This window comes from Cibotium barometz, chromosome 63, assembly GCF_041138505.1.
Source record: "Cibotium barometz isolate CiBa-2024 chromosome 63, ASM4113850v1, whole genome shotgun sequence".
NCBI lineage: Eukaryota > Viridiplantae > Streptophyta > Polypodiopsida > Cyatheales > Cibotiaceae > Cibotium > Cibotium barometz.
The window spans coordinates 16,229,768-16,253,791 of NC_141108.1; the positions used below are offsets into that span (position 1 = coordinate 16,229,768).

At 47.0% G+C, this 24,024-nt stretch overlaps 2 protein-coding genes and 1 pseudogene across 2 annotated transcripts in view; 1 reads left to right on the forward strand and 2 right to left on the reverse strand.

Moving 5' to 3' along the window:
• Positions 1–24,024, reverse strand: part of LOC147603759 (uncharacterized) — an 81,303-nt gene that overhangs the window by 51,052 nt on the left and 6,227 nt on the right. The window lies entirely within an intron of this gene.
• Positions 18,202–21,065, reverse strand: LOC147603760 (uncharacterized; annotated as a pseudogene).
• On the forward strand, positions 22,151–23,372 carry LOC147603761 (uncharacterized). Its single transcript, XM_086795924.1, has one exon. The coding sequence runs from the start codon at positions 22,188–22,190 to the stop codon at positions 23,370–23,372; it is 1,185 nt and encodes a 394-aa protein (XP_086652050.1). The 5' UTR covers positions 22,151–22,187.

A 24,024-nucleotide genomic window follows, 5' to 3' on the forward strand; every position in this document is an offset into this window, starting at 1 on the left:
CGGCCCGTTCCGGCCCCAGTGCTGGTGTCCATCTTTCCATTTCTGTTCATTTAAATTTCAAGTTGTTTTAAGTTGTCCATTTCATATTTGTGGTTTTAAAAGTTGTGCTATTAAACGTGTAGGTGTCCAACTGAGTCTTTCCCACTTGACGGGATCGGTTTCATTGGTATCAGAGCACGGTTGTTTCCCTCTTCCTAGTGGGGAAACGAACCTGTGTATTGGACATCCCGCTTCTAGCAAACTTTGAACACAATGGACAGCCAAGGCAACCCTTTGGAAGTACCAAATTCGAGGGGTCCCTCTAGTGCTTCTCGTGGGTCTGATGCCCTGCGAGGTAGACACAAGCCCCTTGAAAGGGTTATGGATAGTGAATCCAAAGGTCAACTGTCTCCAGGAAAGACAGTTATGCTTGAACAAGACCCTGATGCTATGAGGGCTGAAATGGAACATATGAGAAAACTTTTGCAGGCTCAAGAGCAAGAATTGAAGTTTTTGCATGAAGATCCTCATCTGCAAAGTGCTATTGAAGCCAGGAAGGCTGATGCTATGGTTGATGTAACCTTTGAATCTATGGCTCGTGAAGTGGGCAAGAAACCAAGGGAGTTGGCACTTGCCTATCTCCTTCGCAAAGGTGATATCAAAGAGGGGGATGACGGAGAACTAAAATTCAGAAATCCACCTCGTTTAAAGCATGGAGATCCCGCATCCCAGAGGCTGAAATCTTATATGCAAAAGGAAGAGGTGACTGTCACTTCTCGTCATGCATCCTCTCCCCAAGGCACTAAGCCTGACAGAAATATGTATGCCAGTGCTCATGGAGGGCACGAAAGTCACATGCATGCAAGATATGTATCTCATGGTGACAGGTCTGCTTCCAGAAAAATTTTGCCTTCTGAGTTGTCTCATGGAGAGACCATGCCATATGCAGGTAAGTCACATGCATCTGAGCTTCGAGTTCGTGGAGCACATGCCACCGTGCCCCATGAAGCTTCTATGACGGCCCATGGAACCCATGCAGACAGGGCTACCCCGTTGGATAAGGGGAAAAGAAAAAGAGAGGACCATGAGCCTCATGCCAGGAAGCTCAAGGAGTTCAAAGCAGGTGATAAATCTGTCAAATTTGATGTCTTTCATGGTGAACACGATGCTTCTAAGGTGTTAGCGTTTGTGGCACAGTTCGACATTGCTTTTAGCGATGAAGACTTTACAGAAAAGTCGAAGGTGCGCCATGCTAGTATGTTTCTGAAAGGCACTGCTGCCCATTGGTGGATCACCGAAAAGATCACCAAGGATCCCATCTCTACTTGGAAGGAATTCAAAGACAGATTTTATGCTCAGTTCCTGCCACCCAATGCAGAGCAAACTCTCACTCAAAAGTGGGATAGGCTGGAACAAAAAGATAATGAGAGTGTGCAACAGTATGTGAACAAATTTTGGAAAGTGTTGCTGGAAGTGACTCCCTTCATGCTAATCTCTGAGGAGGAAAGAAAGAGGAAGTTTCGTTCTGGATTGCAACCTGCTTATAGATCGGGTATTGAATTGCACCCAAAACATACGTTGCAACAACTCACAGCTTCTGCCCTTGCTACAGAGCAATTGGTGCTCAAGATCAAGCAAGATCAAGGAGGTTCCAAGGCAAAGGACAAGGCTGCCCCAAATCAGCAAAAGGGTGGACAGCCACCTAAAAAGAACTTCCGGGAGCCTTACAAGGGTGGTAAAGCTGAAAATAAAGAACAGGGCCCAAGAAAGAACAAGTTTGGATTAACCCCGGAGCAAAGAGAGCAATATGCTAAGGATGGAAAATGCTTTTCTTGTGGTAGCAAAGACCACATGTTCCGGCAATGCCCAGATCGCAAACCAAAGCACGAGGACAAGAACACCAAAGCAAATGTTCATGCAGTTCCTGATGTGCAAGGTAATACAGGTCATGATGCTAAAGAGAGAATGGTTTGCAAGGCATGGGGGCAAGTTAAGGATCAGCCCGCACTCTTTATGTTTGATGACTGTGCAACTGACAATTTCATCTCTATGCAAATGGCAGCTGCATTGGGAATTGAGGTTGAAAACATGGGACCTCAGATTGAAGCCGAAGCTGCATTTATTGGCAAAGAGGTGCAGGTTACCCCTTTGATTGGGAAGTTGCGTATTCATATTCAGGGCTACCTTGACAATGAGCATTTCCTAGTTGCTCCTTTGAATGGATGTGATGTATTGTTTGGCAAGCCGTGGCATCATAGGCTTGAGCCCCGCAAAGACTACAAGTCCAATATGATTTCTTTTATGCATAAAGGCCGCATGCACTTTATTGATGCTGGCAAAGAAGGGGATTCCATCCCAGTTGTATCACACATCCAAATTAATAAAGCAATGAAAAAGAGTCTTTCAGCGTACTTGGTTTTTGTGCGTGATAGTCTTGTGCCAAATCATCAAAGTGTGGATGCTATGTCTAATGATAGGCTGAATTTTCTTAATGCATTCAAAGATTGTTTTGCTGACTCATTGCCAGGTGAACTACCTCCCCAAAGGCCCGAGGATCATTGCATAGATCTTGTGCCAGGTAGTTCTCCACCTAACAAACCCGCATACCGAGTGAGTGCTGCACAACAAGAAGAAATTATGAAGCAGGTTAATGAGCTTTTAGAGAAAGGTTTGGTTCAGCCCAGTTCCTCACCTTACTGCTCTCCTGTGCTTCTTGTTCAAAAGAAGGACGGATCATTCCGTATGTGTGTAGACTATAGAGCTTTGAACAAGCTTACCATCAAGAACAGATTTCCTATTCCACGTATTGATGATATCTTGGATAAGCTTGATGGCTCAGCTTGCTTTAGCAGACTTGATTTGAAGAGTGGTTATCACCAGATCCGAGTGGTACCACAAGATGTCCATAAGACTACATTCAGGACAGCCTTCGGATTATATGAATTCTTGGTCATGCCTTTTGGTCTCACCAATGCTCCTGCTACTTTTAATCGTATGATGGATAGGATATTCCGACCCCATCGCAAGTTTACAGGAGTCTTCTTTGATGATATCTTGGTTTTCTCCAAGAATGAGCAGGAACACAGAACTCATTTGGTCACAGTATTCGAAGAGTTGCGGAAGCATAAACTTTTCGTCAATGCCAAGAAAAGTGAGTTTTTCCTTTCAGAGATTCATTATCTGGGACATATTGTATCCAAGGATGGAGTTACAATGGATCCTGCAAAGATAGAGACTATTCGGAATTGGCCCGAATTGCAAAACGTACATCAAGTACGTAGTTTTCTGGGATTATGTTCGTACTACAGGCGTTTCATAAGGCATTTTGCTATGATTGCAACTCCTCTACATGATCTCACGAAGAAGAAAACTGTTTTCAAATGGACTTCAAAGGAACAGGATGCTTTCTTGCAGCTCAAGCATGCGATCATATGTGGTCCAGTATTGATTGTTCCTGACTTGCACAAGTCATTCGTGGTTGAATGTGATGCTTGTGGTGATTGCATAGGAGCTGTCCTAAATCAAGAAGGGCATGCAGTTGCATACGAGAGTCGTCGTTTGCATGATGCTGAGCTTCATATGGATATCTATGAGAAAGAGCTCTTGGCTGTAATTCACGCCTTAAAGATTTGGAAACACTACCTTCTTGGGGCTGAATTTGTGGTCAAGACAGATCATCAAAGCTTGAGATACTTTCTATCTCAAACCAAGCTTTCAGAGAAGCAAATGAGAATGGCGAATTTTCTTTCCATGTTTCATTTTCAGATTGTGCATACTCCAGGAAAGAAAAATGTAGTGGCCGATGCACTATCTAGGAGGCCTTATATTGCTGCAGTCTCAGTGGCCTCTCATGGAGATCTATCTGCTATGAGAGATTTGTATCATTTGGATGCTGATTTTTGCCATGTATGGACTGATTTGATGGCTGGTCATTCACATGCCTCTTATGTTATCAACGAGGGTTATCTCATGAAGGATAATTGCCTATGTGTGGTGAAGGATTTGCGTCCAAAGGTTATGGACGAATGTCACGCTCCACCTTATGCTGGTCATAGAGGTATTATGCCTACTACTCGCATGATTGAGAGGTATTTCTTTTGGCCAAGCATGCGTAAAGACATTGAGGCTTATGTGCGTGCATGTATCACTTGCCAAAAGGTGAAATTTGATAGGCAAAAGCCTCCAGGTTTGCTTCAGCCATTGCCTATTCCCTCGCAACCTTGGGAAAGTATCACGATGGATTTTATTATGGATTTGCCTAGATCCCAGCATGGGAATGATGCTATTTGGACTATTGTGGACAGGTTTAGCAAGCAAGCTCACTTCTTGCCCGTCAAGAAAACCATTAAAGCTGATCATATGGTAAAGCTTTTTCTTGCTAATATTTTCAAGCATCATGGTATGCCTAAATCCATTGTTGGGGATAGAGATCCCAGGACTACAAGCCTATTTTGGAGGGCTTTGTTTGATAATATGGGTACTAAGCTTGAGTTTTCATCAGCTTATCATCCCCAAACGGATGGCCAAAGTGAAGCTGCGAATTCAGCTGTGTTGGATTTATTGAAGTGTTATGTGGCAGATCAAAAGAGTGCATGGGAGAAGTATCTTCCACTTGTTGAGTTTGCCTACAACAATACAATCCATGCTTCCACAGGAAAGGCTCCATTTGAGGTTGTTTATGGCAGAGTGGTCTTGCCACCCATCCTTCGTACCAAGGATGAGATTTTTGCTGCTGATGAATATGTTCGTGACTTGGATGTTGCCTTTGGTCAGGTGCGGACAGCCATTGCAAGATCTCAGGATAAGCATAAAAAGGCTGCTGACAAGCATAGAAGGGACATGGAAGTCAAAGAAGGTGATTGGGTATTGCTGAAATTTGAGAAGGCTAGGCTTCGAAAGAGGCCAGGACGAGAAGGATCATATCCTAAGCTTTCTCCTCGCTATTATGGACCCTTCAAGGTGATTCACAAGATCAATGAAGTGTCCTACAGGCTTGCTTTACCTAGTCATTGGAAGATTCACAATGCTTTTCATGTGAGTCTATTTCGGAAATATGTGGGGCCAGATCCTGATGAGCCTGTCACAGAAGATCCGCCAGAGATTGAAGAGCTTGAGGAGATCCTCCAGCCAGAACAGATTGTTTTTCACAAGGAGCGAAAGCTACCTGCAGGAAAGCTTTCCAGGAGATACCTTGTGAAATTTAAGAATTATTTGCCTATTGATGCCAAATGGGTAAATGAAGATTATTTTGCAGATTATCCGCAGTTGCTGCAGGCATATCTTGAGGCTTTTAAGTTGAGGTCAACTCTTTAGAAGCCCGGGGGGATGTCACCAATTGGCCGACCATTTGGTCCATTCCTACTTTTTGCGTCTCGTTCACTTGAGGCCAGGCCGGTGTCTCATGTGAAGAGGCCAGTATTTTTGCTGACATGGACGAGAGCCAGACTGGTGCCACCCGTGTGTTAGCAGGATGGTGTCGTATGGACGGGAGCCAGATCAGTGCCACCCGTGTATGACCTGGACTGTGTTCGATCCATGGGACTGTCACGCCATGGAAGAGCCAGTATTCGTGCCATGTTTTACCTATGGGACTGTCACACCTAGGGAAACTCGTGCCTGGAACTGTGTCTTACCTATGGGACTGTCACTCCATAGGAAGACCAGGTTTTTATGTAATAAATGTCGTGCCAGTTTTGTGCCGACAAATATTTTGTACATGTTCCATGAACGGGAGATATGTCCATGTTACTTTTGCACATGCACACATATTTTGCATGCTTGAAACTGTTTTCGCATGACATGTATTCGTGTGTTTGCCTGCCTGACGTGTTACTTACTGAGCGGGGACGCCTGCCAGTGAGTCGTGAAGTGTGCCCTGTATTCTGACAAGTTTCAGTGCATGTGAACAGGTGGTAAGTATATCGCACATGTTTGTTTTAATATTTAAAATTCTAACCCTTTGATTTATAAGGTTAGGGGATTCACACTTATTTAAAAGTGGGCACCCCCTTTGGGCACCCACTTTGGGGCCAAGGTGGGGAGCCTCACTTTTAAGTGAGTGTGGGGGTGGGTGTCACCAACCCCCACTAATTCCCCACATGCAAGCTAAGGTTATCTCCACATTAATTTTATTAAAAAAGTTCCCTCATTCAAGCGTGGAGGCATCGTTTTTCTATTTGGCGCATGATCATCAACCTGGAGTCACCTTCGTTGGCTTCCTGGCGGCTGGAGTTCACCTTGTTGCTGCTTCAGGATACTACAGCTACACAAGAGGCGACTGCCCCTCTCTCTACAGGGGGCTGGCTGCAACCATCCCTTACAGGCGACTGCCTCTCTCTCTACAGGGGGCTGGCTGCAACCATCCCTTACAGGCGACTGCCTCTCTCTCTACAGGGGGCTGGCTGCAACCATCTCCTACAACAGCAGGCTGCGCTCCCTTCCTCTACAGGCGGCTGACCCTGTTGCTGGCCGCGCTGGTCATTCTGTGGGCTGCTCTTTCTTCCACAGCAGCTGGCGACTGTTTCTCCCTCCACTATACAGGCTGCGCTGCCCTCTGTGCGCTGGAGTTTCCTACAGGCTGCGCTGCCCTCTGTGCGCTGGAGTTTCCTACAGGCTGCGCTGCTCTCTACTGTGCGCTGGTGTAATCTGCAGGCTGCAAACTGCTCTTTACACCACAGGAGGCTGCGCCTACACCACCTTCACTTCTACAGGCGGGCTACGCAGTCTGCAGCCAAGTGCTACTGGTTGCAGCCAAAACCCCCATACATGCTCTTACAGGCGGCAGTAATTTGGCAAATAGGTGCTGCTTGTTTTATCTTACAAAGGTGGTACATCCTATCTCCATTGGTGTTCTACAAGGAGACTCCACATCACCTGGAAGACCTCATCATACTCTGAGGATTGGTTTTCATATCAACCATCTACAAGTAAGTGATTTTCAGATTTGAGTAAAGCATTTAATGTTTAAATCTGGTAAAAGATTCGTCCCGCTCGGCCTACACCCGTTCGGTGCCGGGTTGTCCAAGCTATATGGGCGAACCTCGGTCCAAAGGTGCTGAGATCGGGAGAGCCAGGCGTTAGTACGAGAGCGCCTGTCTGTGCGTGGTCTCGGAACACCAGTGTGGTGCTCTCCGCGGAGTCCAGTGAAAGCACAGGACCGTAGTGATTGGACCACACTAGTGGTCGTTCTGCTCCGAGTTTTTCTACATCGAAATTCGAGTTATTTGTTTAATACTGTTTTCATATGTACATGGACATCATCTGGTTCTCAGAACCCATGGAGCATTGTATTCTTTAAATACTCCCAATAAATATATCATATATTGAGGGGGGGGTCGGCCCGTTCCGGCCCCAGTGCTGGTGTCCATCTTTCCATTTCTGTTCATTTAAATTTCAAGTTGTTTTAAGTTGTCCATTTCATATTTGTGGTTTTAAAAGTTGTGCTATTAAACGTGTAGGTGTCCAACTGAGTCTTTCCCACTTGACGGGATCGGTTTCACTATGAGACTGGCTAAAGCTGTGTCTCTCACATGCATGCAATTTGTCTACCAAATGCGTGGCTGGCATTCCGATACACTAGCTGCTCATCCTCCAAGCGTCTCGTGAGCTCCACATCTCCTCTTGTCCATTTCTGAATGTAATCTTGCCATCCATCTTCCAACTCTTCATTAATATATTGTGCCTCACTACGCCAAAGAGGATGCAATATGTGGGTAACCGCGTGGATTGGTCTATGGAACCAATCCCACCGGTCGTTCCAAACCCGTCAAATGTCCTCAACCCTGAAAATTAGCCATGAATGATCAAAGCTATTAGCTCACTCCTACAGGCTACGATACAAGTTACAACAAAAAGGCAACTAGTTGGAAGTTCAGTGCCTCTCATCTGTCAAGAGAGTGCATCAGTTAAGAGCCTATCCAATCCGATCCATGAACTCGTACAAGAGTCCAAGAGTGCTGCCCTCCATGTGAGTGATGCGAAGAACACTATAGATTGGTGTGAACAGAGCTTACTCACGGGCACTTTTTCCTTGTTGCTGGACACAGGTTTTTTCCCCGTGTGAACACACTTATGTGTGTTGGGCACTTTGCCCTAGGCTATATTTTGTGCTCATAGTACTTTTGTACAATCATTATCATAAGAGTACTTTCCAGCAACTAGCTCTCTCTCACGTGTGTGGTTCAAGCTTAGTGTGTGTGTGTGTGTGTGTGTGTGTGGTGGTGTACAGGCAAGCTCTCCTCAACCCCAACATAGGGGTCAGAGCCATTTAGGGTTAGGGCTTCACCCACCTGCTCTGTCAGGTTTAGGGTCAGGGTTTCCTACACTTTGTTGCCCTGCATTAAGGTTTAGTACACTCAGCATTCAGATTTGCGCCGCCCAGTTCGCCCTGCACCGCATGTACCTGCACCAGATCTACTGCAGGACAATGCCACCGCCCAGCCTCTAAACCAGATCGGCCGTCCGTACATGCCTTCGCTACCTATACTTGACTTCGCCATCTGTACCTGCTGCAATTCGCCTTCGTACAAATCCCGATCTGTGTCTCCCACGACTACAATCGACTCCTCGAAATCAATGCCACCAGTAACCAGTAAAGTTTTTGCTATTATTTCTAATTTTTGTCAAACATTACAGAAATTGCTATAAAATTAGCAAATTGACAGCATTAATTTTGGGGCTTTTCATAATTTAGCCTAAAATTGCGACATTGGCATTGATTTCCTCATATTTGCACTAAAAATTTGGGGATTTTGTAGAAATTAACACTATCCGCAGGGTTATCAGAGATATTTGCAGGCCTTTTTGCTATTACAGGTAGATTGCTTTGGCCTTGAGGAATTTCCCCCAATTTTTTGGGTGTTACAACATTGGAACAGGTGATAAAGACACAATTGGGACATTTCCCCCAATTTTTCATGTGTCTCAACATTGGATTGCAGATTTTTGCCTACGCATTTGGGACAGCCATGTCTAGGAATACTAGTGATTTGTTTGGTATGCTCTACATTGATGATAAGTTGGATGGCACCAACTATCCTATGTGGGCATATATGATGAAACGTGTACTAGTTGCAAACAAAGAATTTGTGGGTCTGTGTATCAGAGGCTGATGTCAGGCCTACTGTACCTGCACGAGCAGCTAGTACTTCACAAACAATTGATGCAAGTGATGATGTATCTTCAGGTGGTGCTACATCTTCTGCACCTTTGCCACCCACTCCAGAACAGCTCAGATGGGATGCCAAGGATGCTCAAGCACATGCTTTGATTGCCCTTTCATGCAAAAGGCAGGTTATACCACACATTCGTTCATGCACTTTTGCTAAGGGTGCATGGGATGTACTTGCTTCTTTGTATCAGGTTCGCAATGAGGCTCGTGTTGCCTATCTTCGCAAGAAGATTGAGTCTGAGCATATGGATGAGGGTGATTCAATGGACAAGTTCCTTACCCCCATCAAGGATTTGCGAGAGCAACTCATCAACTGATGAGGTCATTCTAGATGGTTCACTTGTATCTACAGTGCTTCAGGGTTTGCCAGAATCCTATCAGGGTTTTGCTACTACTCTTCATCTACTCATGAAGGGTAATCCAAACTTGTATACCTTTGATGAGTTGGTGACTCTCTTGTTACAAGAGGAGCAGTCTCATTCTAACAAGACCACTATGCTTTCTGCTAATGAGGCATTTGGTGCTTTTGATCGAAATAAAGGTAAATCTGGGGCTGCATCTAGTGGTAAGCCTAAGGGCAAACCACATGCCCATTTAGATTCTACCTCGTCTAAAGAGGGTGAAACCAAGAAAAAGAAGAGATGCAATTATTGCAGAAAACCTGGCCATCTCATTGAGGAATGTAGGAAGCGCATTGAGAGTGAAAATAAAAAGAAGCAACAAGGTTTGGTTACTACTGTGGACACTAAAGAAGCAGCAAGGTTTGGTTGCTACTGTGGACACTAAAGAAGAGGCTAACTTTGCTCATGAGGGATATGCATTAGTGGTTACATGCAGTTTGCTTGCTTCTTGTATGTCTATCTCAGCTGGTGATTGGTACTTTGATAGTGGTGCTTCTAAGCACATCACTTCTTGCAGAGATCTATTTGCCAATTTGCAAGATTCACCTCCAGGTGGCATAGTTATGTGTGCCAATGATGCCTCCTACTCCATTAAAGGCATTGGCAATGTGGAGCTAACAGCATGTAATTGTCACATGCACTCTGCACTCAGTGCATGGTGACAAGATGGCTCATCATCAGAAGTGCAACAGTTGTACAGTTTTAGAACCCAATAGGATGATAATTGTCGTACGCCATGACCCCATTGTACATCCTCAGTCCAGGATAAGTCACGCACGAGCTACGTAGGTCATTCCTCAGCCTTAGTGGGTCGGTCAGTCAGTCAAGTCCCTTAACCCACTTGGAGAGAATCATTCATGCATGTAGAGTCAGTAGAAGCCTTAGGGTTTGCATCAAAAAGCACTCTGCATCTTGCATAATATGCATTCATATGCCTGTGCATCATTTAGAACATCCCCGAAGCCTTAGGGAATTTACTGGGATTTATCTGGTATTTTTTCCATATTTATTAGTATTTATTTAGCATTATTTGCATTAGTGAGCATTTATAAATATAAACTTTATTAAATGACCAACCTCCAGTTAGTATAAATAGGCTTGCATAGAGCTTGTTTTCTCATTCAGTCTTCATTGTGCTAAGAGCTCTCCTCCTCAGCCCTAGGAGCATTCTTGCTTTCAGCCCTAGACTAATCCAACCCTTGGAGCTCATAAGCTTGCTTCTCCAGCCTTGAGAACCCTTGCTTCATACAGCCCTAGGCGCCTGCTATCAGCCTCCAATCAGCCTGTTTTCAGCACCAAAGCAGCCCTGATTCAGTCCTCTACAGTCTCTAACTCAGCATACTGTCAGGCATCAGTTCAACGCCAGCATTCAGCCTGCAGTACCCTGCGTTTTTCTGTCCAGCAGCAGAAGACCTCTGCGTTTCTGTCCAGCAGCCTCAGTACACTGCAGTTTCTGTCCAGCAGCCCCAAAACTGCTGCGTTTCAGTCCATCAGCACCCCTACAGGCCTGCGTTTCTGTCCACAGCAGTTTCCAGCCCTGAAGCAACAGTTTACAGCAGTTTCCAGCCCTGAATCTGCAGTTTGCATCAGTGTCCAGCCTTCTGTGCATCATCCATGCATGCAGCAGTCATCTGGTGAAGGTAACACAGCATTCATAAGTGTTTTCAGCATTCTAACATAGTGTAGAACAGTCCACCTTCTTCTTCTCTCAGCCTCAGGTGTGCAGCCCTTCCTCATGCCCTTGGGAAGAGTGCATAGGCTCGAGATCAAGTCATCGAGGTGTTTCTACAGCAGTGTACAGATCAGCCACTCTCCGATCCTCCGAGATCTTGCGTTTGGCTTATCGACAGTCCACAGTCATTCTCTCTAAAGAAATAAAGCAAATACTATCTCGTTATCGGGATAGGGGGCCCTTCAGTGGGTAATTCGGGACCCAATCTGGTGTACAGTTCTCATATCTCTCTCTCTCATCTCTTTAAAGTTTGAAGTATTGAAATGGATTGCTAAACTCACGAAACTCAGGATACAGAAGACGGTGTGAGCATTTGTGTGACAGGATCTTCCAATACAAAGACTTCCGCTACATATCACATTGGTATCAGATTCAGATTGTCCACACACCGTATCCTAGCGTGGGGGCATCCTTGGATGGTTAGATTGCGTTCCGGCATGACCACCAACTTCAGCATCATGTCTACAGGAGAGGGTACTCATCAGCCGGAAGACGTCTCCCCCAAAGGAGACCTTGTTCTTCAGCCTACAGCAGACACCATAGCTCGTCTTAGAGCTCAGAACCAGCTACTCATGGAGCGTCTCCAACTCTTGGAGGCAACAGCAGCACGTCCTTCTACACCTCCAGCAGCACCCGACTACATCTCCCTCTTCTTTCAGATGGAACAACAAAGGAGAGAGGACGAGGCCCGAAGGAGAAGAGAAAAAGAAGAAAGACGGGACTATGAGGAAGCCCAACGCAAGATCGACGAAGACCGGCGTCAGGCTGACCTCGCCGCTCGGGAACACCAATGTGAGCTTGATCGAGAACGTATGCTACTCGAACACCAACGGGAAAAGGAGGCCATACACTTGAGGTATCAGCAGCTTTCCTCAGTCTCCCCAATCACAGGTGTCACCAGCCAGCAGCCCGCAGCAGCATCCACCACCATCATTCGCAGTCAACCAAATTTCAGTAAGTATGATGGTAAGTGTGATCATTCTTCAGTTAATCAATTTATTCATCAGTTTAATGCTCATTTTCCTTTAGCTAGGATCACAGACCCACAAGACAAAGTCCACTTAGCGGCTCCCCATCTCACTGGTGAGGCAGTCACTTGGTGGCAGCATTGGTCTAGTATTCATACAGACCAGGCCTCAGGTGTCACAGCCTTTGACTGGGACATCTTTGTCCATGACCTAAAGACCAGATTTCTCCCGCCCCAGTACATGACCGGTCTGAAAGACGAGTTCTATGGACTCAGACAGAACGGATCCCCTGTGCTTCAGTTTTCCGGTAAGGTTATTACTTTAGCACAGCAGTTAGGGCTATCTGAGCAGGCCAAGATGGAGCAATTCATTCGTGGATTGGACTCCAACATTCGGTTCACAGTTCGTAACTTTGAACCAAGTACATATGACCGGGCTCTGACTTTCGCTCAGAATGAAGAAATGAAGCTTAACGGGGGCAAGCCCAAGCAGGCATCTCAGTCTAGTACCAAACCCTAGCAGCAGCAATCAACTGCACAGACAGGGAAAGGTGACGCATCTTCTAAAGATGCTAAGAAGAACAGCAGTAATAGCTCCAGTTCAGGGGGTAAGAAGGATAAAGAACCTAAGAAAACCCCTGATGAAAAGGCTAAAGCAGGCATTACTGGAGGTTATCTTCCTCCAGAGGAGCAAAGGAAGTACCAGTCAGAAAATAGATGTTTTTTCTGTCATATTATAGGGCATGGTAAGAAGGATTGCCACAAATGGCAAGCGGCACAAGCTGCCAAAGCTCCTTCTGCCACAGTTGCCACAGCCTCCCCTGCTCCTCCAGCCCCGCCTACTACCTCAAATGTAGTTCAACTTTTACCTTCCATGCATCCTATGCCATTCGTGGTCTTTGATGCTAAGCAGGAGGGTGAGAGCGATGCTGCTCAGAAGAGCCTTATCCGAGCTTATGGCTCTGCCCAGGGCCGACAGTTTGTAGTCCTTTTCGATATGGGCAGTTCTGAAGACGCCATCTCTCCCTAGTTGGCTAATAAATTGAACTGCACATTAGTCCCAGATCATCTGAATGTGGACGGGTTTACACCTGGTCTTCGCACCCACACTTCCCAGAAGGCACAGCAATTTGCCTTTGAAGTTCAGAAGGCCTCATTTCAACGAGATTTCATCGTCTCACCTTTGTTGGGGTGTGACATGATCTTAGGAATTCAGTGGTTCCGTCAGTATGAGCCTATTCCCAATTGGGGGCAGGACACTTTTACTATTTGTAAAGGTTTTCCTGAGCCTGTCATGATTCGGGGGGATAGAAGCATTCTTGGCATCCCATTGATTTCACATCTCCAGGCCAGACGAGCTATCCGCAAGGGAGCAGAAGGAGCACTCCTTTATGTTCGTGCTCAAACAGCCCCTCCCTCATTAGTAGCATCCATTGCATCTTCAGTCCCTCAGTTAGCAGACCTCTTATCCAGACACCAGGACATTATGCTTAGGGACGATCTCCCGCCCAGTCTCCCAACCTCTCGCCTTGAGGACCATCACATTGATTTGGTCCCTGGATCAGATCCTCCTAGCAGGTTTCCCTATCGTCTTTCCAAGACTTTAGAGGGCGAGTTAGAAAAGCAGTTATCTGAGCTTCTCTGAGCCGGATTCATTCGGCCTTCTTCCTCCCCATTTGCTGCACCTATCCTATTTGTCCAAAAGAAGAACAAGTCTGCACGCCTTTGTGTAGACTACAGGGCATTAAACAAACTCACTATCAAGAATAAGTTTCCTATGCCCAGGATAGAGTACATTTTGGAGCGTTTAGACGGTGCTAAGTTTTTCACTAAGATCGACCTCAAGAGTGGTTACCATCAGGTCCGCATTTTTGAAGCTGACATTCCAAAAACAGCTTTCCGGACAGAGCATGGTCACTACGAGTTCGTAGTCATGCCTTTTGGGCTTACAAATGCACCCGCAACGTTCAATAAGATGATGTCTAGGATTTTCGCAGTCCATATTGGGAAGTGTGTTTTCATATTCCTTGATGACATACTAGTCTTCTCAGCCACTGCGGAGCAGCATGAGAAAGATGTGGAGAAAGTCTTGCAACTTTTGCGAGATAATCAGCTCTACATAAACGCCAAAAAGTCTATATTTGGTGTTAAGGAAGTTCAGTACTTGGGCTATATCATCGGTTCCGATGGGATTGGACTGGACCCATCAAAGGTTCAGGAGATCTTAGATTGGGACATTCCTAAGACCGCCCAAGAAATCCGTTCATTCGTATGTCTTTGTCAGGCCTATAGCACACATGTCCATCAGTTTTCCAACCTTGCAGCACCTCTTACCGACTTGCTCAAGGGGGTGAAGACTCGCAAGCAGAAAGTCTCAGTTTTACAGGTAAGACACTTGATGCATTCCGTGCACTCCAGAAAGCTGCCTCAGAAGCACCTGTATTAAAGTTAGCATCATGGGACGAACCTTTCGAGGTCATCACCGATGCCAGCAATGTAGCCATAGGTGCAGTCCTCCAGCAGGACAATAGACCCGTGGCATATTACAGCAGAAAGTTGGGTGTCGCTGAAAAGAATTATTCAGTATATGACAAAGAGCTTTTGGGTGTGATCACAGCGCTCAAACATTGGAAGCCTTTTCTTTATGGACAGGCTTTCACAGTGAAAACAGACCACCAAGCACTTAAGTGGCTTCAGACTATGCCAAGTGCCCAGTGGAGTGATCGACAGGCCAGGTGGAGTCAAATCTTCCAACAGTTTGGAGATATGATTGAATACATCCCTGGTAAGCATAACCCAGTAGAAAGACCAGCATCCCGACCAGTCACGAGTCTACCATTCTCAACATCTCTGGAAAAGACTTAGAAGATCAGTATGTTGATTCCGCAGAGTTTGGTACTCAACCCAATTTGGCCCTCAATTTTGAGCCTGGCCATCATTCAGTTCACAGACAGGCATGTAAGTTTCGACGAGATATCCACTTCAAGGAAGGGGATTGGGTCGCTCAGTGCACCATGAAACAAAGATTGAAACAAGTGGGCAAACATTGTCCCAAGCTTTCATTCCATAGTTTTGGCCCTTTTCCAATAGTTAAGAAGATAAGTGATGTCTCAATGAAGTTAAAGTTGCCTGCCAGTTGGACAATGCATGATGTTTTCCATGTTTCTTGGCTAAAACCATATATTGGTCCAGAAGTGTTTGATGTTTCAGATGAACAACAGCCAGACGTGGTAGACGAGGCAAAAGTTATTGAGCCTGAGCAGATCCTTCTTCATCGATGGAAGCATGGTTCCGGTCGACGGATTCGTCAGTTCTATACGAAATTCCGAGATCGAGGCACCCACGAAGCCGTAGGGCTCGACGAGGAGTTCTTCCAGGAGTACCCCCAGTTATTGGCAGACTACTTGGAAGCCATGAACCTGCCGCCAAGCTAATCAGGAGGGAATGTCACATGCACTCTGCACTCAGTGCATGGTGACAAGATGGCTCATCATCAGAAGTGCAACAGTTGTACAGTTTTAGAACCCAATAGGATGATAACTGTCGTACGCCATGACCCCATTGTACATCCTCAGTCCAGGATAAGTCAGGCACGAGCTACGTAGGTCATTCCTCAGCCTTAGTGGGTCAGACAGTCAATCAAGTCCCTTAACCCACTTGGAGAGAATCATTCATGCATGTCGAGTCAGTAGAAGCCTTAGGGTTTGCATCAGAAAGCACTCTGCATCCTGCATAATATGCATTCATATGCCTGTGCATCATTTAGAACATCCCCGAAGCCTTAGGGAATTTACTGGGATTTATCTGGTATTTTTCCCATATTTATTAGTATTTATTTAGCATTATTTGCATTAGTGGGCATTTATAAATATAAACTTTATTAAATGACCAACCTCCAGTTAGTATAAATAGGCTTGCATAGAGCTTGTTTTCTCATTCAGTCTTCATTGTGCTAGGAGCTCTCCTCCTCAGCCCTAGGAGCATTCTTGCTTTCAGCCCTAGACTAATCCAGCCCTTGGGAGCTCATAAGCTTGCTTCTCCAGCCTTGAGAACCCTTGCTTCATACAGCCCTAGGCGCCTGCTATCAGCCTCCAATCAGCCTGTTTTCAGCACCAAAGCAGCCCTGATTCAGTCCTCTACAGTCTCTAACTCAGCATACTGTCAGGCATCAGTTCAACGCAAGCATTCAGCCTGCAGTACCCTGCGTTTTTCTGTCCAACAACAGAAGACCTCTGCGTTTTTGTCCAGCAGCCTCAGTACCCTGCAGTTTCTGTCCAGCAGCCCCTTTCCAGCCCTGAATCTGCAGTTTGCATCAGTGTCCAGCCTTCTGTGCATCATCCATGCATGCAGCAGTCATCTAGTGAAGGTAACACAGCATTCATAAGTGTTTTCAGCATTCTAACATAGTGTAGAACAGTCCACCTTCTTCTTCTCTCAGCCTCAGGTGTGTAGCCCTTCCTCATGCCCTTGGGAAGAGTGCATAGGCTCGAGATCAAGTCATCGAGGTGTTTCTACAGCAGTGTACAGATCAGCCACTCTCCGATCCTCCGAGATCTTGTGTTTGGCTTATCTACAATCCACAGTCATTCTCTCTAAAGAAATAAAGCAAATACTATCTCGTTATCGGGATAGGGGGCCCTTCAGTGGGTAATTCGGCACCCAATCTGGTGTACAGTTCTCATATCTCTCTCTCTCATCTCTTTAAAGTTTGAAGTATTGAAATGGATTGCTAAACTCACGAAACTCAAGATACAGAAGACGGTGTGAGCATTTGTGTGACATGATCTTCCAATACAAAGACTTCCGCTGCATATCACAATAATAGGGATAGTTTTACTCTTTGTGACACTTTATACGTACCAGGCATTAAGAAGAATCTCATTTTTGTTTCAGCCCTTGCATTATCTGGGTTTAAGGTTCAGATTTCTGACCATTGTTGCTCAGTGTATGACAGTAGAGATTCAGCTTCACTTATGCTTTTTGGGACATTATGTAGTGGCTTGTATAAGCTTGACATGTATGACAAGAGTACTTATTCTCATGATGCTGTGCTTGTATCCACCTCCCGTGTGTTGAGTGACACTGAGTTATGGCATGCTCGGTTTGGTCACTTGAATTTCCCATCGCTTGTACGCTTGTAGAAGCAAGGTATGGTGCATGAGCTTCCTCCTATGCAGGTCATAGTGACAAGGGACGGTGGGACGTGGGAACGCCGTCCCGAACAACGACACTTGCGTAACGGCGGCGGGACGGCCTGGGGGACGGTACGGACGAGACATGACCAGGGAACGCCCGTCCCCGCCCGGGGAAACGGGGGGACGTTGTCATTCGGGGACGGGGGGACGTTTGCAACGGCTACAATTCCAACCGTTTTTTTTTTCAAATAACGGCTACTAGCCGTTGGCGGCTAGCCGTTTGAGAGTTTGAGAGAGAGAGAGAGAGAGAGAGAGAGAGAGAGAGAGAGAGCCAGCTGCCATATTCTATATAATGGGCTGCAAGCTACTCCTCTTCTACTCAAGCCTTCCAAGACTTGAGTTCCTCTCCACCATCTCCCTCTCCTACTCAAGCTTTCCTCTCCACTATCTCCCTCTCCTACTCCACCACCTTCCTCTCCACCCTCTCCTACTAGACTACTTCAATCTTCCCTCTACTTCTTCTCCTACTCTACCCTCTAAGCTCTCTCCACCCTCTTCTACTAGACTACTACTAAGTTACTAACTATTCATGGCATCCTCTTCTCGTGCGGGCGGTAGGACTCGCAGAGTCACATGGGGACGGGGGACGGGGACGGGGAAGTGCCGTCCCGGGGACGGGGTCGGGAACGGCAAAAAAAAACCTCTTTTTTAAAAGCAATTTAGGAGTTGTATGCATGACATACATATAGAGACACACTTTGAACAAAATTTTACACCGAATAGACAAAAAAACAAGAGTCATTTTGAGCAAAATGCGCTAATAAAACATCGATGGCACACTGATTATGTGATTGATAGTCTGATAGATACAAAGAGATAAGTACATGCCTCATGGGCAGTGAGGGTTACAAAAAAGAGTGGGTACAAAATAGGGATACTAGATAGATCACAATAGATCATGGCCATTGGCAGTGGGCACAAAAAAGGTGAGATGGCTCAAGGCTCAAGAGTCAAGCCTCAAGCTCCTGAAGTGCTAGCCTGACGGGAGGCTTGGAAGTCGAAGTCGTCGATGCCATTTGACGCCTCCTCCTCCCCCTCAGGCTGTGGCTCCTCCTCTACCTCCTCAAGATGCTCCTGAGCTGCAGGATCCTACTGTGCCATCTCCCATTCGGTGAAGGGATCCGCCTTCCCTGTTGCTGTCGCACATAGCATGCGCAAGTTAGCGCTCACAAAAACCAAATCACTTGCCCTTTGCACTTCAAGGCGGTTCCTCTTCTTAGAGGCAATGTGACTGTAAACGCTCCAAAGTTGCTCCAAGCAACTAGAGCTCACAGCCTGGCTAAGGATGCGAATAGCCAAGCGCTGCAACTCCGGCCCATCTGATCCGTAATCCTCCCACCAAAGAGGAGACCCAATCTTGAGGCGGTCAAGCTGTGCATCTAAACATCCAAAAGATCCCTGCCGCGTCCTGTACTGAGATAGCTGGTCTCTGATCTTCCGCCTGATGGTAGGGTCGGGCTCTAAGCGCTCCAAAATGATCCGCCATCCCCTGCTTACTTCCTTGTCGGCCTCTTGCTTTCTGCCCTGGAACTCTGGATCAACCACAAAGGCAGCCGCATGAAGAGGGGAGTAGTAGGAGTTCCACCTGGACTCACATAATGAGTGGATCTCCTCAAACTCGGCCCTGTCTGGCACAAGCTGCTGGAGTGACTCGATCATGCGATCCATGGCCTCATAGACCTTGCCGATACATGGTTCACGGCCGTCAATGACTCGTAGAAGGTGAACAATAGGCTTGACCAAGGCATCAAGTGTCTTCACCTTCTCCCACCAAGCGGCATCATCGGCGCGATCTCGGCATGTTCTCCCTGTTGCCGATTTTGACTGCGGCATGGCAGAAAATTCATCACTAAGGAAAAGCCCTCTTAGGGCTCCGCCACATGTAGACAAGCGGCCTAGCATGAGGAAGTTGTATGCAAACCTTGTCTCAGAATACTTGAGGAGGGAAAGAGTGCTCCTTTTAGAGAACTCATGTCGCAGCCTTTGGTGGTTGAGGACAAAGGATACAAGCTGGTTAGCCTCCTCAATGGTGGGTGCAATCCATGGCAAGGCACCTATGTCTTTGAGGAGGTTGTTGAGACAATGGGCCATGCAAAAAGAAACTGTGATGGATGGATACATTGACTCAATAATGCTCCCGGCTGCCCTATTTGACGCCTCTCCATCTGCCACCATGCCGACCACAAGCTCCGGCCCAATGACCTCGATCGTGGACGCCCATTCCGCGGCAAGCACATCCACGGCCTTCCCAGTGCCACTCGCATCATGTGACTCGATGAAGTACACTTTGCCCCTTGAGTAGGCCACCACTCCATGGATGGAGCGCTTGCGCGTGTCACTCCATCCGTCTACAATGAGAGAGACTCCGTTAGTCTCCCATGTTGCCTTTGTATCCGCCGCCGCCTGCTCAACGGCCAACTTCTCCCTATCAAGCAAAGTGGTGCGAATCTTTTCCGATGAAGGTGGCACATAAGAGGGGCCATATTCCCCGATCTTTGTGGCCATCTCACGGAAGTAAGGAGACCTATTTCAAGTAAGGAAAACCATGTAGCATGTTAGCTTTTCTTGGCAATATGACAAATGCTTTGAAGCATGAGACATTAAAAAAAAAAAGAGTGAAGAGAATTGAGTCTCGACTCTCACCGTGCCGCTTGAAACGCAATGTGGTCGTGGTAGAAGAACCTAGCCACCGACCTATCCACCTCATCCTTCAATTTTGGGTTCCAATTCTCGTTAAGAGTGGATTGACGGCGGATGGGAATGGAGGCACCCGATGTGGATGGAGTGGACTTGAATGGTTGAGAGCTTGAAGCAAGATTTGGGTTCCTCTCCACCTCCATTCGCGTCGGTTGCTCTCGTGCTCTCACCACATCATGAGGATCAACGGCAACATGTCGCCCTCTCTTTGCCGCCTCGGCCACCTCATAAACCTTGAGCTTCTCAAGAAGCTCCGCTCGCTTCTCAGGAGTAACACGTGCGCAAAATTGCACTTGATGACCGGCCTCGTGCAAAAAGTGAGCTCGCACTTTGTTGGCGCCGCCACTTCTCTTGTAGGAACAAAGCTTGCAATTCCATGCCCTTGAACCACCGCCCACTCCACGACTAGCGTAGTGGACCTCATCCCACCATGACCGTGTGTGCACCGCCGGCCTCCTTCGTGAAGAGCCCGCAACGGAAGATGTGGCGGCGGCGCCTTCACCTTGAGATGCCATGAATGATGAATAGTGTGAGAGAGAGGGAAGAAGGGTGCAAGAGAGAGAGAGAGAGAGAGAGAGAGAGAGAGAGAGAGATGGCTTGGAAGTTGGAGAGAGAGAGAGATGGCTTGGAGAGAGACAGAGAGAGAGAGAGAGAGAGATGGCTTGGAAGTTGGAACTTGGCACAACTTGGCACAACTTGGAGAGAGATGGATTTGGAAGCTTGAGCAATGAGGCTTGAGAAACGAGTGTGGGTGCAATAGAGACTGTGCCTTTTTTTATAGCTGGAATTCTGCCCGTTTCCGCCCGTTTCTGCCCGTTTCTGGCCGTTGGAGACGTCCCCTCACCGCGTCCCCTGCCCGTCCCGCGTTTCGGGAACGCGTCCCCGGGACGCCTGCAGGCGTCCCCGTGTTGCACGGCGTCCCCCGCACGTCCCACGCGTCCCCGGCCGTCCCCGTCTCCGCGTCCCGCGTCCCTACGGCCCGTCCCCGCGTCCCCTTGTGACTCTGGGTAGGAGTAGAACGGATGGGTGGTCATGGTGGGATGAGGTCAACTTCGAGCCTCCTACTTATGCGGGGGGTGCACGTCCATGGACATGCAAGCTTTGCCCATATAAGCGTGTGGGTGGGGCCAATAGGGTGAGGGCCGATTTGTTGCATGAGCCCGGTCATGAGGTGAAATTTTGTCAGCGGGTCACACCGGAGATAAGAAAGGAGCTTCTTGCAAAGCTTGCCGCCCATCAAGCTTTGAGTGCAAGCCAAAGGGTGCGTGCAGTGGATCCCAACACTTATGTCACTCCAACCCAAACATCAGGTTCTACATCGGGTGGTGGTGCATCTTCATCTACCCCTCCATCACGTCCTCCTCGTGGCACTACTCGAGGCTTCACACAAACCGCCTTCTCAATGCCGCAACCTAGTCCACCCTCTCTCTCGTCGGCAAAGTACTCTTGAGGGGAGTTGGGATCCCAAAAAGAAGGAGGAGGTTGATGCCGCGGTGGCCCGCTTCTTTTTTCATGACCACATTGCTTTTCGTGTGGCACGGTACGTATTTCACTCATATGATTTCATCATCATGTCTCACGAGTCACGATTCACAGGTCACCATTTTGCCATTCTAATTACTTACCCTCTTTTTTTTTTTGAAATGATAAATAGGTTCGACTACTTCAAAACGATGGTGAAGAAGATTGGCGAGTACCGTCCTCACTACACACCTCCATCCTCCGAAACCTTGCGGACCACTATGCTTGACAAGGAGAAACGCCTTGTTGAGCAAGCGGCGGCAAACACAAAGAGACAATGGGCTCGCAATGGAGTCTCTTTGATTGCAGACGGATGGAGTGACACGCGGAAAAGGTCTATCCATGGCCTTGTGGCATACTCACGGGGGGAGATGTACATTGTCTCCTCACATGATGCTTCAGGGACGCGGATGTACTTGCTGCTGAGTGGAGTAGCGCTGTCGAGATTATCGGCCCCGAATGTGTGATCGGTTTCGTCACGGATGGTGAGGCGACAAATAGAGCAGCGGGAGCTATTCTTGAGAGTATGTATCCTCAAATCACCGTCTCTTTTTGCATGGCACATTGTCTCAATAATCTTTTGAAAGATATTGGGAAATTGTCATGGATTGAATCGGTGATTGATGATGCATGTGCAATTGTGACCTTCATCAACAATCACACATACCTTCGATCCGAGTTTGGGAAGAGGTCCACAAAGGTCCTTCTCAAGTACTCGGACACTCGCTTTGCATACAACTTTCTTATGTTGCATCGCTTGAAGGATTGTCAGGGTGCCGTGCGGCAACTATTCATCAGTGATGAGTTTTGCTCCTCATCTTTTGCACGTACACAGGTAGGGATTTCATGCAAGAAAAAGGTCGACGATGCTGATTTTTGGGAGGACCTCAAGCGTACTGACGCCATGGTGCATCCCATTGTCCACTTGCTCAGGATTGTTGATGCTATGCAGCCATGCATCGGCAAAGTATATGAAGCCATGGACCGGATGATAGAGAGTCTTGAGAAGCTTGAGCCAGACATAGATAGATATGAGGAGATCCACTCGCTTTGTGTGGCGAGATGGGGCTCATATTCCTCTCCTTTACATGCAGCTACTTTTATGGTGGACCCAGAATTTCAAGGAAAAGGGCAGGAGGGTGATAAAGAGGTGAGCAACGGTTGGAGACTCATCTTGGATCGCCTCACGCCGGATGCAGAAATCAGGCGCAAAATTAGAGACCAGCTCTCTAATTACAAGGCATTTCAAGGCTCATATGGATGTGCAGATACGCAGCAGGACAGATTCAAGGTTGGTGCAGCATTATGGTGGGAGGACTTCGGATCAGATGGACCAAAGCTACAACAGTTGGCGATCCGGATCTTAAGCCAATCCGTTAGCTCTTCTTGTCTAGAGCAATTATGGTCCTCCTACAGTCACATTTCATCAAAGAAAAGAAATCGGCTTGGGGTGGAAAGAGCTAATGATCTTGTCTTCATTAGCGCAAACTTACGCATGCTTGGCAAGAGTGCAAGATGCAATGCCGATACTTTTACACAGTGGGAGATGGAACAAGAGGAGGCAGCTACACTTATTGCACAGGAGGGTGGGACAAATGGTTCTCATCATGAGCCTTCATCGGATGACACAACCCCCATCCACACTTCATGCACTCATGATCATGAGGCTAGCACCTCTCTTATTGGGAGCGCAGAGTATGAGAGCGAGTGACTTATATTTTGTATCGCCTAGGCCCCAACATCTTTTGAGTATATCTATTTAATGTTATCAACTTTAAAGTCTTTCTTTTCCGACTTTGCAAGTCTTGACTCTTGACTCTTGACTCTTGACTCTTGCACCTCGTAGCGTAATTTAATTTTAAATGTAATATGTATCATGATTCATAACTTTTGGAGTTAGAAAGCTTGTTGTTATTGATTGATTAATCTTGATTCTTTACTCCTCTAAATTTAACAATTTTGAGTGCCGTCCCCACCCCCCGTCCCCGTTCCCTACCTTTAGCCGTCCCCGTCCCCGTCCCCGTCCCCTGGTAACTATGATGCAGGTTCCATTCAAGCATGTATGTAAGGGATGCATCCTTGGAAAGATGCACAAGAATTCCTTTCCTAAAGATGGTGCTCATTACAGCTCATTCATAGTGATCTTTGTGGCCCCATGAGGGCTCCATATTTTGGAGGACACTTGTACTTCATCACGTTCATTGATGACTACACTCGGTTTTGTTGGGTATATGGCTTAAAAGTGAAGTTAGGTGCCTTTGCAACTTTCAAAGACTTCCGTTCCATGGCTGAAAATGCTTGTGGACACAAGCTTGTCACATTGCGTGCAGATCGAGGGGGGGAATATTTGTCAAATGAGTTCA

What these genes read in the sequence shown, in the direction of transcription:
- LOC147603761 (XM_086795924.1), top strand. Translation starts at nt 22,188, where the DNA reads ATGTATCCTCAAATCACCGTCTCTTTTTGCATGGCACATTGTCTCAAT.